This window comes from Nestor notabilis, unplaced genomic scaffold (assembly GCF_000696875.1).
Source record: "Nestor notabilis isolate BGI_N333 unplaced genomic scaffold, ASM69687v1 scaffold15736, whole genome shotgun sequence".
NCBI lineage: Eukaryota > Metazoa > Chordata > Aves > Psittaciformes > Psittacidae > Nestor > Nestor notabilis.
In genome coordinates this window covers 12330-27324 of record NW_009932522.1, presented here as the reverse complement: position 1 = coordinate 27324, position 14995 = coordinate 12330, and the positions used below count along the sequence as shown (strand labels likewise).

Below are 14995 nucleotides of genomic sequence, written 5' to 3'. Positions count from 1 at the left end.
GGAAAGGAAACGCTAATCTCGGGAGGCTTTGAGGTTCGCTGGCAAAGAGGATCAGCGTGACAGGAGGGCAGCGTCCTGCCACCGGCCACCACATCCTTCCTGGCTCAAGGACCTCGTGTGAAGTTGCTCATGGCACAAGTACCTGAAGGGAGGTTGTAGGGAGGTCTCTGCTCCCCAGGAACAAGGGATGGGACAAGAGGAAACGGCCTCAAGCTCGTTTGTTAAATGGCATCACAGTGCTTTTTTCCCCCACATTCCTATGCAAGAGGCTGAATCTGTTCATTTCTCCCTTCCCTAAAACTAATATTGCCCTGTTTGCTTCTGTTTATAGTCCTTTAGTGACATCGTTTAGTGGTGGACTTGGCAGACCTGGGGGAACGGTTGGACTTGACCTTAAAGGTCTTTTCCAAGCTGGTTGATTCTGTGATGCCATGTCCACCAACAGGGCCCACCGGGACAGCGGTGGAGTCACTCTTCATGCTGCATCAAGGCCAAACAGGGCCTTGCCCTGCAGAAGTTAAAATAGATTCGTAACTTTAACGAGTGATGCATGAAGGAAACTTTATTCCCAGTTATTGTTGCTTTTCATGTAATTCAGGTGAATTAGGATGGGTGTGTGAGGAGGAGCTTGGAGCAACCTGCTCTAGTGGAAGGGGTCCCTGCCTGTGGTGCCCTGCCCGTGGCAGGGGGGTTGGAACTGGATGAGGTTCAAGGTCCCTTCCAACCCAAACCAGTCTGATTCTAGGAGCTGGGGCCATAGATCTAAAGCTGACAGCACAACCTCTCCTTCCTTCCCCGCAGGACCTGTTTGCACTGGGCCTGTAAGCGGAACCATGCGCAAGTGGTGTCCTGCCTGCTGGATGCTGGTGCAGATCCACAGATCCCCACGGCCAAAGGAGAGCTGGCTGCACAGCTAACTGCCAAACCAGACATCCGGAAGATACTGGGAGGTACTGTTCCTATCTTAAAGGTCATCTGGGATCCTTGGATTGAAGACTAAACTGTTTCTAGTGCTTTTATCTGAGGCAGTACTGGCAAAACTTTGGCTAGGACTGTTGTATCCCACTGGACAGCTCTGATTTATAACTGTAATTCATACCTGGGCAGTGAGACATGGGGATTTCGGGTAGGAAGGAGACTGAAGAGCTGAGTACTTTGGAAACATGCTGCTGCAGTCTTTTTTGCTGTACTTAAAGCAGCAGGTAGCATGTGGGCTGCAAATGGCGGCTTTCACCACTGCGTTCTTATGTTCTCTGACCATAAGAAATGCTTCAAATCCACTCAAAACAGCTGCAGCATTTCAGAAGTTATGGCTTCTGAGCATGTTACGCTGTGACTTGCAGTATGGTTAATTTTTGTCCCGTAATTCTGTTATCTTAGACTTCCCTGTGTGTGGCAAACACACATGTATGATGCTCCTGAACGCTGCTGATGCCTATTCCCATCAGCATCTGGGTACTGTGCTCCAGATCGGGATTTTAAAGTGCTTCACCTTTGGAAATGTTGACTTTCTCTCTCCTGCTAATTGCACTTAAATTGCTGTCTACAATGACACACTCTTAGATTGACACTTCACGGTTATCTTAAATGAAATAGCAGCTAAATCACAAGAGGTCACAACAGTCACCACTGCGGGAATGGCATGCTCTTTGAATGAGCATTTTTTGTGTTCTTTGGGCAAGGTGCTCATCTCTTGGCCTTAGTTCCTGGCAGATGAACATCTAAACTGTCAAGTGTGTGTGAACTCTGTAATTACTTTGCTTTTCTGTCCAGCTTTCATGAGATTCCCAGGGAATAACACGTATCACTTATATTCCCCTAAATGGTTTTATTTGGGGAGTGTAGGGCTATTGAGATCTTTCTAAACTGCCTTGACATGAGTATCAATGTCCTGTAATCCTGTCAGGCAAGAATGGTGTTTACTGCAGTACGTTAAAGCAAGAGAAGAGTTGGCTTGGGTATTACATCAACTAGTCCCTTACCTGCAGAAACAGTTTAAATCACTGGCATGAGTCATAACAAACCATTTACAGCACTGTTAGTAAAAGCATTATAAAATGAATTTTAGCAAAGAACTACTGGTCATACACTTCCTTTGACAACAATGGAATAAAGCTGCTGGAGATGATGTGTCCTTCAGTGGTTATTTTTTTCCCACTTTGCTTTTAAAGAACACAATATATTGTAGGAGTCTGTAGATCTTTTTCTTTCATCTTACAGCTACTTGCCATCCAGGTGTACATGCTTATGATACATTAGTGTCGTCATCGGAGTGATGAAGTTTTAAGACACAATAGGAAAACTATATTCAAAATGAGAAAGATAATCCAATATGCCCCATCCCTGGCAGTGTTCAAGGCCAGGTTGGACACAGGGGCTTGGAGCAACCTGCTCTAGTGGAAGGTGTCCCTGCCCGTGGAATTGAATGAGCTTTAAGGTCCCTTCCAACCCAAACCAGCGTGGGATTCTATTATTCTATGATAATAATACGGTGCGTTTTTTTCTCTTTCCATCCCCTAATCCCATTTTTTAACTTCCTTAGTAGAGGAAGAAACTGAATGTCAAGGAATGAAGGATTTCAATTTGCCAGTTGTTGCGAACTACTTGGCCAACCCTCCATTCCCTTACGTTTACACTGAAGAAAGCATTCCAGACAGCCTGGCAGAACCCCAGAATGAAAGCGCTTCCATCTCCTCTGCCTCCCCGTGTGAAACCAGCCCTTGTTCATCAGCAGCTCAGGTTGAAAGCATCTGCACCCCTACATCATGCAACAGCGAAGACGACTTCCCTGCACAGGCCACTGTGGAGCAGCTGCCCACCCCACCACCACCTCCCGCAGCCCCGGAGTGTTCCCGGCCCGTGGTGCCCAATATTCCCAGGCCAGTGGTACCCAACATCCCCATGCCAGCGGTGCCCAATGCCCCCCAGCCACTGGTACCCAATGTTCCCAGGCCAGTGGTCCCCAATGGCTCCATCTGCCCATCACCTGCACTGGCAGCACTCGAACAGGCTAGACCTCTGCAAACCAACAGTTCACCCACTGGTCCCACGCCAGCATTCCAGCCCTTCTTCTTCACTGGAACTTTCCCATATAACATGCAAGGTAATTAAGTGTAATTTCTCATCCTTCTATTATATTCTGTTCCATGCTTTTGTTACTGGGTGAGAGATGAAGGTAAAGAATCATTCTACCTTCTGACTCACGTGGAATAGAGGCAGAGACGTTGAAGTCTTTGCCCAAAAGTACCTCCTACAGTGCTAAGTAAAATATTACAGTGTTTTAAACATGGTAATACTTTGCAAACCAATGGAAAGATCAGTCCAAGCAACATATCAATTCAGATTTTGAATCGTATGATACAACATCAAATCCATCTCTGGCAGTCTGGTCACAACTTGACTTTGTGAGTGGATGGATTAGATTTTTAACATTATGAACATGGTTTCCCTGTGTATTTTTTTGCTGTTCAAATGGAAGCTTCTATTAAGTGCTCAGTGAGCTAACAGGTATTGCATTATAAAACCTGAATTCAAAAGATAATGGTAGATACTGTAGTGTTAGATTTTGTTTGGTTTTTGGTTTTAATCTTTTTGTTTTCAATCAGAACTTGTGCTTAAGGTGAGAGTCCAGAACCTCAGAGACAACGACTTCATTGAAATAGAACTGGACAGACAAGAACTGACCTACCAAGATCTGCTCAGAGTGAGTTGCTGTGAACTGGGTGTTAATCCAGAGCAAGTCGAGAAGATCAGGAAATTACCCAATACACTCGTAAGAAAGGTAAGAATTGGAACTGGCTTCATTCGACTTTGCAGACGTCAGAGAAGGTATTTTTGTAAAGAAAATTGGCAAAACATAGCCTTGTGTTAAAACCAAACTGGCTTAAACTTAAAAATCCAAAAGGATGTTGGACTTTTTTCTTAGAACTTCATCATAATTTACCTAAAAGCATTCTTGTTGAAATAGAGGTCGAGTATGTCAGCTCCTATTTCAGCATGAAACTCTTACAGCTTGACTTTTTAATGTATCAGAAGCAGTGCATTAGTGTGCTTTTAACATAATTGCCATGTTCTACTTCACTATTTGCTTGCCTAAAAGGAACAAATAGTAAAGGGAAAAAATCCCCGCAAATGGGCATGTGAAGAATTTAAAGATGTCATTAAGAAATGAACACGCTCTTCTGTTCCCAAAATACCTCCTGAGGTCTGTAAATGAAATGCATTTGGTCACAGCTCTTAGTTAAGTGACATGTACGAGTGCAGTCAAATCATAATGAGGTTCAAGGAGAAGTAAGTGTGTAGTTCAAGGAGAAAGAAAACCCAAATATGCTTTGAAAAAGCAGATACTGGTAGGATTTTTTCCTATTATTATTTATTCCTGTCATTGGGATTCATTTCAATGTGTGTGGAGGTATGACCTCCCTGGAATTTTAGTTTTTACTTCTTTGGGCTATTACCACAAATAATAACCAGGTCTGTTTAGAGTAACGCATCGTTCCATCTGCTCTTTACAAGGATAAGGATGTTGCCAGACTTCAGGACTTCCAAGAGCTGGAGTTAGTCCTTGTGAAAAGTGATGGCTCTCCCTTCCGAAACGCTGCATCCACTTTGATGGAGAGGCCATGCTACAACAGCAGAGCATCAAAGCTGACGTACTGACTCTTCCAGTGCAGCTGGAGGGTGGAACCCTGGTAATTCTCTGATGCTGCTGCCTTTGGAAGGCAGTGAATTAAGTGTGTGTAAAACCTTAAGTTATTGTTAGGGTTACTATTTTAACTGATAGTTTATCTTTTGTATTTAATATCCCCTTTGCTTTTATTTTTTTATTGATACTGGATTCAGATAAGGGATACCTCATTTGTCTACTAAAATCACATGCTTCCAATGTCTTTCAGTGAAGTTTATTGGTTGTATTTGACAACAGAGGGCAGGAAAGACTTAATTATTGCTGTGAAAGGTGTGTTTACTCCACTCTTTGACCAAATAGGACTCATGGAGAAGATTCAGGAAACTCTGAGTGTCTGTGTGTATATATGTTTTTTTCTTTAAACTTCCTGATTAAGTTAAGTTAAAGATCAGAGGGTATTTGGCATACAGTGAACAGGTGCTCTCTATTGATGTAAAACTTAAAAGTTGTTGTAGAACTAAGCCTCTTGCCCCTTCACAAAGCCTTGCCAAGGTGTGTTTTCTTGCCTGCTGGGGCTGGAAATACTTAATGCTTTGAAGTGACAGGAGGAAAAAAATTTCACTGGGCTGAAAATAAGTGGAGAAAGAGTATGTTTCTTTCCCATATGAGACTATTGTAACCTAAGTAGTGGCATCCCTCCACAAAAAAATACAGCAGCCTCTCTTAAATGCTTATTCATGTCACACAGCAAGTTAAAACGTGTCCTGTTGAAAGCCCTTCTGTTTGAGGAGCCAGGGAGGGGATCACAAATCCATGTCCATGGTTTTAGTTAGTTATTTTCCCCGATGATGTGAGGAGACTGTGCATTACTCCAAAGCCAGTCCTGTTAAGTCTTTATGGCCCACCCTCACAGACCAGTTACAGGGTACATGGTTAGTTTCTGCCTGTGAGAAGCAGAAGCACAACAGTATACTCTTGAGGTATCAGTCACAGCTGTGAGGAGCATCCCACACTCTTGATTAGCCATACTAAACCATTAGCAAATAACTAACCTGTAACTTTACATGTTGCTGAGTCTACTATCACTTTTATGTAGTGTCCATAGTTTTAGCTGGGTGAGTACTGAATGGGCTGAATGCCTCCAGGTGCTTCCAACTCATTTTGGGAGCTAGGGGGAAACAGATTCTGGTTAAAGTACATTAAGTTTACTTAGATTTAAGCCAGCAATGAAAACATCCACCTGTGGTTTTATGAATGGCAAAAGTCAGCATTAAAACACACCTTGCAATCACTCCCCTTCTGTCTGAACAAAGTATTTAGGTTGCAGCATTGCAGGAGCATTAACTTGAAGCTTTTCCTGTTAATGTGCTAGTCTGCAAAGTTACACCTTAGGAGGCTTTTAGGGATTTTTGTACCAAAAAACTATAACGATGACCTTTGCAGCAAGCCCCTTAACTGGGTACTGAGGTGGGTGAAGGGAGTTGGTTTTCTTCTGGGTAAGAGCTGCTGCTGCTTTTCTTTTCCCCCCGTAGTATTGATTTTCCTTCCATCTCTGTTTATTTTAAGCTGCACTAGAGTAGAGTTTGTGCACAGCTGATGCACTGTTTGTTGTTGTTGAGCTGGACTGGGGTGTTGACATTCAGACCATCAATAGTACAATCGGTGTGTTTGTTTAGGTAGGAGCAGCACTGCTGCAGCAAGGTAGGCAAGAGCTTTACAAGAACAACATACACCTGACCCTGGGTTCAGCATTGCACCATCGTACTTAGGCTTATAATTCTTGCTTAGTGCAAAGTAATTATCATGCTTTTGCACTTGCTCCACATACATCCTCTCACTTAAACTCTGCTAAGTCCCCAGTGTCAATCCTGCCCCTCTTCCATCCAGGAGCCAGGCTATTTTAGAGCCCAGTTCAACTCCTGGTGAGCTCAAGACTGTGACACAGTACTTAGTAAAATTTCCTAAATCTGGCTCCTGCTATTCTTCTTGTAGCACAGGAAAGGAGCTTTTATTTTAACAATTGTCTATTTATCTTTTCAGCACAGCTTGGAACCTAGTTTAGATTATGTGCAATAACTGTCTAAAAACCAACAGTAGTGGCTCAAAGTTAAGAGTATCTAATTAATTTTCAGCTCCTTTACTTAGGAAATCAGTGTAAAGACTACTGAAAACTCAGCTACAGGAGCAGCTGGTTTAAAAGCTTTACTTGCTCTAGCATCCACCAAGAATAACTGTTAATATGATCAGACTAAAACTTTAATCATGATCTGACTGTAATAACAGTAAGTCTATGCATTCAGAGAAATATTTTTGTATGTTTTATGCAGTTTGATAAACTCTAAGGCACACTAGTGTTATGTTAACTGTGTTTTCTTGTTGAGTTTTTTTCCTTTGAATAATAAACAACTGAAACTAAGTTTACAAAACTTATTGTTCTTCTAAGGACAACTTCTGTTTGCACTACAAACTTGTACTGACCCAACGTTGCTACTCTTCACCTCTACTAAAGTATCAGTTGTTTAAAGTACCTGGGTCTCCTCCTTTGTCAGGGGGTGAGGGTATGGTGGGTGTGGGGACGATACATGGTACACGGGAAGGGACAGGACACCAGCCAGTACAGAGAAAGGATGTAGGAGCTCACTGAATTAACCTACTTCTGTTTTGCTTAGCACTCCTAGAAAATCCCAGATGTTATTTATGTTGGGCTTGAGCAGTGCAGATGACACTTTTCACACAAATGAATCTGTTACAGCCAAATCTGAATGCCCTGTAACAAGTAACATATCCAGGCAGTAGCTGAATGCAAATTTCAAAAGGAAGAGGTGTTTATGCAATGCCTGCAATTAGAATTTGGTTATAATTTTACTTGCTCCCACCTGCATTCATTTTTCTTGTGAAGTTTCTCCAAAAACCCCCAGCCACCCCATCTCAACCCCTGTGCCCCTGTTGGGCTTTACAACAGCAAAATTCAAAAAAGGAACCAAAAAACCCCTGCCCTCCATTGCACCAGGGGGACTGAGATTCAGCTCCTTTTCTGAGGGCACTTCCACCCGTGGCCAACAGTGCTTTGTCCATGTATGGCTGCAGTTACACAGAGTCAAGTCCTGAATACTAATATGAGGGATAATGCTTTTTAGATATGTAAATTCAATGCTTTACAGACACTTCACTGTCTCTGCTGACTCACTAGTACACAGTGCAGGCCTTTCCCAACAAGAACTATGCTCCCTCGTGTTGCCGCTTCACAGAAAGTGTAAGGCATGGCTCTGCTCCCTTTTATCTCTCTGTGCATGCTCACCAACTGCATGCAGTTAAGTTAGTTAATATTGTTAAGTAATACTGTTAAGTTAGTTAATATTCCAAACTGATGCTACAAGGCAGTGTGATGGCCAGTCTCAGCAGTGGCATGTAAAAGTCTGCTTTATAAAGGTTCAGGGCCTACATTTCTATTGTGAGATTTCTAGTTTCTTAAGCAACTGCAGCACGAGCTGCACGTTTTAGGAGACACAGACTCCAACAGCCATTTAGCTGCTGAAAAAGCAAGCTTGAAACTCAAATACTAACTGATGGCATCAAAACAACCCCAAACCCACAAACAGCACAGAATAACTAAGCATCCAAATTAATGGACTAAGCTTGAAGACAGGAGTAGATTTATTAGGAAAGAAACTTATTTAATATTAAACGTCCAATGACAGAGACAATCAGCTTTGTAACAGAAATTCAAAGATACTTTATTTCCATTTCTCGTATATCAAGAAGCTAGGAATAGCTTAGTTGTAAAAATGGGATCCGTTTTAGTTCGATTCACACAAATACTAAACATTTATTCTTGTGTTTTAAAGTCCAAGAATGAAAACTCGCAATTAAACACTGAGCAAGCCACGTGTTCAGGTTATGTTTGTTTCTTATCTTAAAAAGTCTTAAAGAAAAGAAAAAGGAGACAGGACTTATATTCTCAGTAGCATATGTGCTCTTATCAACACATCTTTCTGAACTCTCTGGGAGGAAACACCAGTCCTGAATTAAATCTTTTATATATAAAAAAAAAAAACAAAAACCCCAAAAAAATACCTAACTCAACTTTATATTTTTCTACGCCACTACAGCTTTCTTTCACCTCATTTTAAAGCAGATCTTCAGTTTAAGCTGTCTTCCTCTGTCTTCGCAGACTCTTCATGGAGTAGTCCTATAATGCAAAAGTTTGGGAAAACAGACAATTAGACAGCATTAAGAGCATTTTGTTGCCATTCCTATACATTGGCCCAGTTGTTAGCTGTCAGCTTAACTCTACAGAGATGTCAACATGACTGGCTTTAGAAGCAGTAGTGTAGCATTAATGGTTTAATAATCAACATTAAGTGTTTAAGAGTTCCTAGCATAAATAATGAAGCTACAGTAACAAATTATGTTGCAGGAAGCTCATTTATCAGCTGTACTCTCCACTGTTAGTTCCTTACTTGAGGAATACAACTAAAGACCTTCTGTAAGAGTAAGAAAGCCAAGTAAAGAGTGAGGAAAAAACTTCCAGTTTTCCTTTTAATACAGTATCTGCATTTCCTAGTGTTTAGCTGTTTCACTTCCAGCAACCAGTTTTTCAGCACACATTATTGCCATGAACAATCACGTGGTGGCATCTGTCTCTGTATTTAATTTGCCTTAGAAGTCTGTTATCAGCCATTCCACATCTCTGTACTATGGCTGACTGTAACTTCTCCTACACAGTAGGAAATATTAAACACATACCTCTTAAAGACTTGAATTGCATTGAAAGTAACCTGTAGTGTTTATTGCATTTTAAACTCTTTAAAGATATCTAATTCTGGGCAGCACTGCATCCCTACACACAGTTGAAAGAAAATTCCATTCTGTTAACATCAGATTTTACAGTATTCACACAATACACAAAAGGTCCTTTTCACTATCTTGAAAATCAAAAAAACACAACAGTAAGCTTAAAGATTACAGGCAACAGCATTCAAACATGGATGTGGGTAGAGAAAGGAGTACCTGGCATGAGTACCTGCTTAGTTTGACTGAATCCTTGATTTTTAATTTGGCTTTTCATGGGCCGCTCACAACACCAACGCTGTGTGAGGTATGGTAGTCAGCTGCAATAATTCATAAACCCTACACTTCCATCAATCCAATGCTACTGGCTCTCGAGTTACAGAACAAACTGCATTAGAATGCAAGGCAATAAAGCAAAAAAAAAAAAAAAAAAAAAAACTAGAAACATCCTTGACAAAGAAATACCAGTTTATATGAAAACAAAGTAGTCCAACATGTGCCTCAAATATTAAAGTATTAAAGCAAAAGGTTCTGCTGATGTACCAACACAATATGGACTTAAATACAAAAACAGTTCAACTTTTTTTTTTTTTTAAAAAACGAGAACAAAATCCCTAAAAAATAAAAAAAAAGGAAAATTAATTTTGCTATGGTGACTATATTACAAATATGTCCCAAAGAGGCACACTAATGGGGGGGCACGAGTCTGCTACAAGATAGCTGAGACAAAACAATGTACCTCAAAATGTTTTGCAGGACTACACTGTCTTTTCCTTCAGAAGGTGCTTTAGTATGTCTTCTTACTTGGCTTAGTTCCATCTTCATCTGTGCATACTTACGCTGCACTGTTAAACAGTAACAAAAAGCCCTAATCAAAGTTTGAAATAATGCACTTACCTCTGTCTGATCTGAGGTCATATCAGATCAGTTTTAATTGGACTGAGTGTCACCTTCAGATTTAATGTCTTCACTGGTCCCATTGACCTCATTCTTAGTATCACTCTCCTTCGAGTCTGTATTTGTGTCTTCACTCTGTTTTTCTCGACTACTGGACTTCATACTACTTTTTTTATCATCAGATCCCCTCTTTTCTGCCATGAAAGAAGACATTGACCATGGATTTCAAAGTAAAAAAAAAAACATTGCACATGTGAGATATATATTGCATAAAAAACGGGACAATTACTTTCTATAGCAATAACAGTAGTATTCCAAAAGTTATAGAAATTGGCTTCAGACTACCAGGCTGGAATGGAGAGGGTACCAAAAAAGGGTAAAAGGGGACAGCAGAGGGTGGGGAAAAGAGAAAGGACAGAGGCAGCTACTCAGCTGTCTGCTGAAACACACAAAGTGGGGTAAAGAAGCAGTCAAGAAGTTAGGCAAATGTATCATTATGGTGCATGGCTTCCTTACTTATTGTGGGACTCCTATTCCCCCCGCCAAGTTTTAATGTGGGATGTGTATGGCCGCCTTTGCTTTACAACTCTCATTAAATATAACTCTTCAAGAGAGAATCCAAAAGGAATGATGGGACAATGCATCACTGCATTATCAAATACATCAATACTTGCCAATTCAAAATATAGCAACCCCATACAATCAAATACTTGGGGAAACAATATTAAGCATCAGCCTTGAAGATGGGGATCACAGTGACAATCAAAACTAACTTTACTGCACAGTTTGGCAGATGACTGTCAGCATTATTAATTCTCCATTTTATAAAAACAGCAGGAAATTATAATCCACTCATTAAAAAGGCTGGCGGGGGGGACAGTTTGAAAGGTAGATAAAAAGTGCCAAAGGAACAGCAAAATGGGAAGGACCCCACAATTTCAGACTAAAAAGTCTGCTGCAGTGCTGAAAACCTCATCTTTTCCTCAACCATCTTCAAAGAAGGAAGGAAGCCAGAAAAACATTTCCATGGGAACAAAACCATTCAGTATTAGAGCTGCGTGCTTCATCTGTAAATGCAGTGTTTGCAAATGTCATAAAAATACCAATTCTTTCTGTATTATTTCACACCACAACAGTCAACCTTTGATCAGGAAAGACACTTTGGAGAGGGGAAAAAAAGAAAATAATCCAAAAAACCAACCTCTCAGATGCCATCACACAGAACCACATTCATGCTCTTTTTTCTGATTAGTCCCGTATAGCCGGGCAATTAAAATGAATAATATAAATATATCATATCCCCGACACAGGAGCACACAGATCAAACACTCTGACAAAGCTGTATCACCTAAACTGGCAGAACACACTTTTATATTCCAGAAGACAAAGTAAAAATTAAGCTTTAAATGAGAAGCAATATCCCAACTTGTTTAAAAACAAAGCACCAAAGAGAGGGGTGAAGCCCCCCCACAGAAACGAGGGCAACTGCCTAAGGAACACCACTAGCAAGGTTGCACCTGAAGCAGCACATCCAGTGCACTGTGCCTGGAAGAAGCAGGCACCAAAGTCAAAAAGCTCACTGAGGAACTAGTCATTTTGTATCTGTCTGCCCTCGGTTTTGAACTCCGCAGGTAGATTTGCACTCTAACTAACCTTGTTAAAAAGTCTTCTTTTTGTGTCTTATAGGTATCTCCGATGCACACGTAGATCCACTGAGGAATAGTAGTCTTGTTTCCCCGCAGAGGACTAGTAGTCAGCCCAATAATCTTATCTTCTGTCCTATGTAGATATGGTAGATCTTAATAGCCCTATGGATGTGCAGTGTGCAGGGTTTTGTTCTGTCTTGTTTGTTTCTTGAATTTGCTCAGGAAGGTTAATTTTAAAGGTTAAAAACCTACTATTAAACTGTGGTATGAAAGATGAGACTCTTCTAAAACCCTTAACAATAAAATAGGTTTACCATAGCAAACCTCTAGTGTGCCAAGCAGGACTGAGAAAGTGTACTCAACAGATAGTCCAATGACTGAAAGTCTTTCAACTCCTAGAGTATCTGCAAGCAGTTAAGTTCCTCCTCTGTATTTTCTACCAGTAAGATTTCTTTCTTTAGAAGCACATACAATTAGCTTGCTGTTGAAACTGGGGGTATTATATCAGCTGGGATCTATTAGGTATAATCACACAATATTGACTTTGCTTCCTGATTCAACACACACACATTTTTCTGATTGAGTTTTGTGGACAACTAAGATGTATTTTGTGAGACTAAATACAAAGATAATGGGAATGGTTTTATTGGTCAGTGAATGCAGAACATCAGTCAAACCTAATATCCAGTATTACTTAGAGTTGGGGTGTTCTGACTGTACTTGCTTAGGTTTAATCACCAACATGAAGATACGATCACAATTACTTTTATGTAAGCGTATGAATCCAGATTAGGGAAGGTACAGAGCCAAGTTAAGGTGGTCTGAAGGCATGTTCCAGTACTAACCCTTCATAAAATGAAGGTACTTGCAGAACAGATGTTTTCCTTTTCTTAAAGAAATCCCCTATTTATTCCACCTACTCTGAAGTTAGTTATTTGAACACTAGTTGTGTTTTGCTGGTTTATATTAAGCTAATGCTCAGCTGCTGTTTACGGCTGGTGGCTCCCTCCTTAGCAAATGTGTCCCTGTTCCTGAAACTTGAGTCAGGAATTAAGTGTCGCCATGTTTACATGCACTTTTTTGTCACAATCTTAAAGGTTGTTGTATTCCACAGTATTTTATGAACAAGAAAACAAACTTCTGCATTTTCAAAGTACAGCACTAATTTAACATGTAACAGCAGGCAAGTATTGGGCAACTGAGCCTTGCTTTTTGTCCTGTTGGGATTCATGTTCATAAAGCAGTTTGAGATTGCAAGATGAAAGGCACCATAACATAAGGAGTTACAGCCAGGCCTTCGCTGCTTGCTTTTATTAAATGCTGATCAATGCTGGATATAAAGAAAATTAGATTCTGAAGCCAATATTCCCAATAGCAGTAACTGCAATAAGTCTTAACTTCTACATGACTTCTGTTTGTATAAACAAGTAGAGCAGGTAACCAGCTTCAGATCTATCAACCTCTAAAGCTGGCTACTTACCTACCTACAATGCCACATTGCAAATACGAGGATGCAACGGTGTTTACAGCTCCATCATCGAAATTCAATGCTTGCTTGTTAAATACTACTGGTTTGGTTTTTCCCCTCTTTTTTATTAAAGATTTTCCCATCAAAGGGAAAAACACAGCCTTCTTCAGCATTACAGTCCTGCTCTAAGGCCTATTTGTGCTTCTACAAGTTTTAGGATCATATAGTCAAAAAGAGTAATTGATTTTCCCAGGTGGAATTTTCATCACAGCTCATAGCATCACCTCACTGTTCTTATTTCTGGAGAAAGAAAGTAGCAAGCAGCAAATAAAACAGCCAGCAAGGAAATTGGTTAAGTTAAAACTAAAAATAATGAGATGCTGAAGAAAGTTCTGTAGTTCTTCTATTTATGGATTAAGAACTGAAAAGCCATTAAGCTCAAAACCAGACCAAATTTGAATAAATAAGAACAGTTATTTATATGCACAGATACACACAGAATACTGAATAGGACATTCTTGACCAAGTACTAGAAATCTCTTCAGAAAGTAGGCAAAAAGGGCACAGTATCAGGTAGGAATAAAGGAACAGATGGACAGATAGAGGCTACAATACTGAACCTGAGTTTAAACATCAGTTCCACTGCTAATAAGCAAGCACCTAAAAAACACTTTTCTTGGAAAGGGCGAAGCAAAACGAAAGAAGAATCGATACTAAAGATGCACCATAGTATAAACCGGGAAAGTGAAAATGCTCCAAGGAAGTCAGGCAAGAAAAATACATGAAGCATTATCAACATTTTGGGATCTGCTGGATAAATAAGGAAAAGTAAGGGTAGGGCAAACAGGCCTATGCAATCCAGAAACATGCACATAGCACCTTTCATTCCAGAGAACCTCAAGAGTACCTTAGAAACAGAACAGATTGTTTCATCCACTACTGACGGTCAGCTCGAATAGTGAAGTGGGGCAGCTGTTTCAGACTGGGCATTAGGCAGCACCCCAACAGAGCCAGCAGTTTAGGCCAGAAGTTAGTATTACATTCCTCTAGAAGACTTTTAAAGGGGGAAATTCAGCAATAACAATGAATTAGTGTCTTTTCACAGAATGTGAATCTGTAGTGTTCTCTGTGAAGCTTTTTTTTAATCCTACTTTAAAGGTAAAGCTTCTGAACACCAGCCTTTGGTGAAGCAGTGAGTCATCAGCAATGACATTGTATGTGGCATGAACTGCTATAAAAGCATTCCAAGGACTAATAGAGCATTCCTAGAGACTCACCTGAATACTGACAAAGCAAATCTCACTTCATTGAAACAAAAACACAAGGGGGAAGGACGGGGAGAAGAGCAGGAGACTGGGGAGAAGGCATGAGATTGTAATTTAGAGCATTACAAAAAGTCTGCATGATTTCTCTTGGACTGCATTCATAGATTAGAGAAAAAGCACTGTTAAAGGAAAATAAAGGCAACATGGTAGTGTAGAGAAGCAATAGATGGTACAGGTGAAAACCCAGCTACCAATCTCCCACAAAACACGTACCAGCAAAGGGTAGTTACAGAAATATCTG

At 40.5% G+C, this 14995-nt stretch overlaps 2 protein-coding genes across 3 annotated transcripts in view; one reads left to right on the top strand and one right to left on the bottom strand.

Moving 5' to 3' along the window:
• Nucleotides 1-801: 801 nt before the first annotated feature.
• ANKRD40 (ankyrin repeat domain 40) lies at nt 802-4659 on the top strand (the record flags this gene model as incomplete). The annotated part of the gene is made up of 4 exons (XM_010016448.1): nt 802-950; nt 2543-3103; nt 3606-3781; nt 4516-4659. Coding segments are annotated over 4 exons (1030 nt in total), but the record flags the coding sequence as incomplete, so codon positions are not given.
• A 3677-nt stretch (nt 4660-8336) lies between these two features.
• The window catches only part of LUC7L3 (LUC7-like 3 (S. cerevisiae)), a 12488-nt gene continuing 5829 nt past the window's right edge, over nt 8337-14995 (bottom strand). The window contains exons 9-12 of one of the 2 annotated variants that reach the window (XM_010016446.1): nt 10369-10509; nt 10158-10263; nt 9651-9716; nt 8343-8816 (exon numbers count right to left, since the gene is read on the bottom strand). In XM_010016446.1, coding sequence (XP_010014748.1) covers nt 9692-9716; nt 10158-10263; nt 10369-10509 — 272 coding nt within the window. In that variant the 3' untranslated portion in view covers nt 8343-8816; nt 9651-9691. Of the gene's footprint in view, nt 10264-10368; nt 10510-14995 lie in introns of both variants that reach the window. The other variant, XM_010016445.1, reaches the window with a different exon arrangement.